Raw genomic sequence first — 1,416 nt, forward strand, 5'->3', positions numbered from 1 at the left:
CCACTTGCTACATTTATATAAGCTTCGTGTGGTCCATGAGGCTATTTGGTACATGTTATATAAGCTTTAAGTGGTCCATGAATTCACTTGCTACATTTATATAAGCTTCGTGTGGTCCATGAGGTTATTTGATTCATTTAGTTTTCATTTTCTGACCTCTGTGCTCGTGTATTATTGCACTCACGGCGTTATTAGATATGTAAGCATATTTCCCATATTGTTACAACCTAATCAGTGTGGATGTTTATTTTCCCTCTTCGCCACGTGTTTTTTCTTCACATTTTGTGAGATAATAAGTTGTCTCCTTTTACTCAGATCTGAACAAGTATAAATTCATAGAAATATCATACCTAAAAAAAAAAAAAAACCCTTTAAAAATGTTTTCTTATTAAAAAATTGTATGACACTCTATTCTGCGATTTTTCATTTAATTTCTAGAGATCACATCGCCTCGAGAAAAATATCAGGTACAGAATTTTCACCACAAGAATAAGGAAATGTGCTTCAATAATGAAGAATACAACTGTATGAATAGTGAAGTATGTATCCACGAGGTGTCGCTGTGTAATGGGATCTCAGAGTGTCCTCATGGTGATGATGAAAGCGCACTTATATGTGGTAAGCAATTACTGATTATATATATATATATATATATGATAAAAAATTATAGGCTCTGTGGGTGCTTCTAACTGGGTTTAAGTAAATATTTTGTAATGCCAACAATGACAAACGTTTTTAATTTTTGACAGTTCAAACAATTTAGCACAACGTACAATTGCACACACACATAAAAAACTATAATAAAAACACTAAATGAAATACAAAGATATTTTGAGGACTGAATGTAACTATCTTGAAAGTAATGATATGTGGTGATCTTAGAGTGCCATAGCCAGTATTTTATAGAGCAGCTGAACGATTAGATACGAGTCTGGTGTGTATACTACTTTGTATAAATCTGCTGTAACGTTATACTTTGTATGTATTACAGAAAAGATCAGGATGTAACAATATACTATGTATATATTACAGAAAAATTCTGGATGTAACACTATACTATCTAAATATTACAGAAAAGATCAGGATGTAACAACATACTATGTAAATATTACAGAAAAAATCTGGATGTAACACTATACTATCTAAATATTACAGAAGATCTCTGTATGTAACAACATACTATGTATATATTACAGAAAAATTCTGGATGTAACACTATACTATCTAAATATTACAGAAGATCTCTGTATGTAACAATATACTATGTATATATTACAGAAAAACTCTGGATGTAACACTATACTATCTAAATATTACAGAAGATCTCTGTATGTAACAATATACTATGTATATATTACAGAAAAACTCTGGATGTAACACTATACTATGCAAATATTACAGAATATCTCTGTATGT

The 1,416-nt window shown here is 30.4% G+C and overlaps 1 protein-coding gene across 1 annotated transcript in view; it reads left to right on the forward strand.

The window, feature by feature from the left end:
• Positions 1-438: 438 nt before the first annotated feature.
• LOC106465748 (G-protein coupled receptor GRL101-like) overlaps positions 439-1,416 on the forward strand; it is a gene marked incomplete at its 5' end in the record, with an annotated part of 84,251 nt that continues 83,273 nt past the window's right edge. Inside the window, one exon of the mRNA XM_022393672.1 lies at positions 439-618. Within this exon, the coding sequence (XP_022249380.1) occupies positions 439-618 (180 nt within the window). The remainder of the gene's footprint in view (positions 619-1,416) is intronic.

Source organism: Limulus polyphemus, unplaced genomic scaffold, assembly GCF_000517525.1.
Source record: "Limulus polyphemus unplaced genomic scaffold, Limulus_polyphemus-2.1.2 Scaffold2037, whole genome shotgun sequence".
NCBI lineage: Eukaryota > Metazoa > Arthropoda > Merostomata > Xiphosura > Limulidae > Limulus > Limulus polyphemus.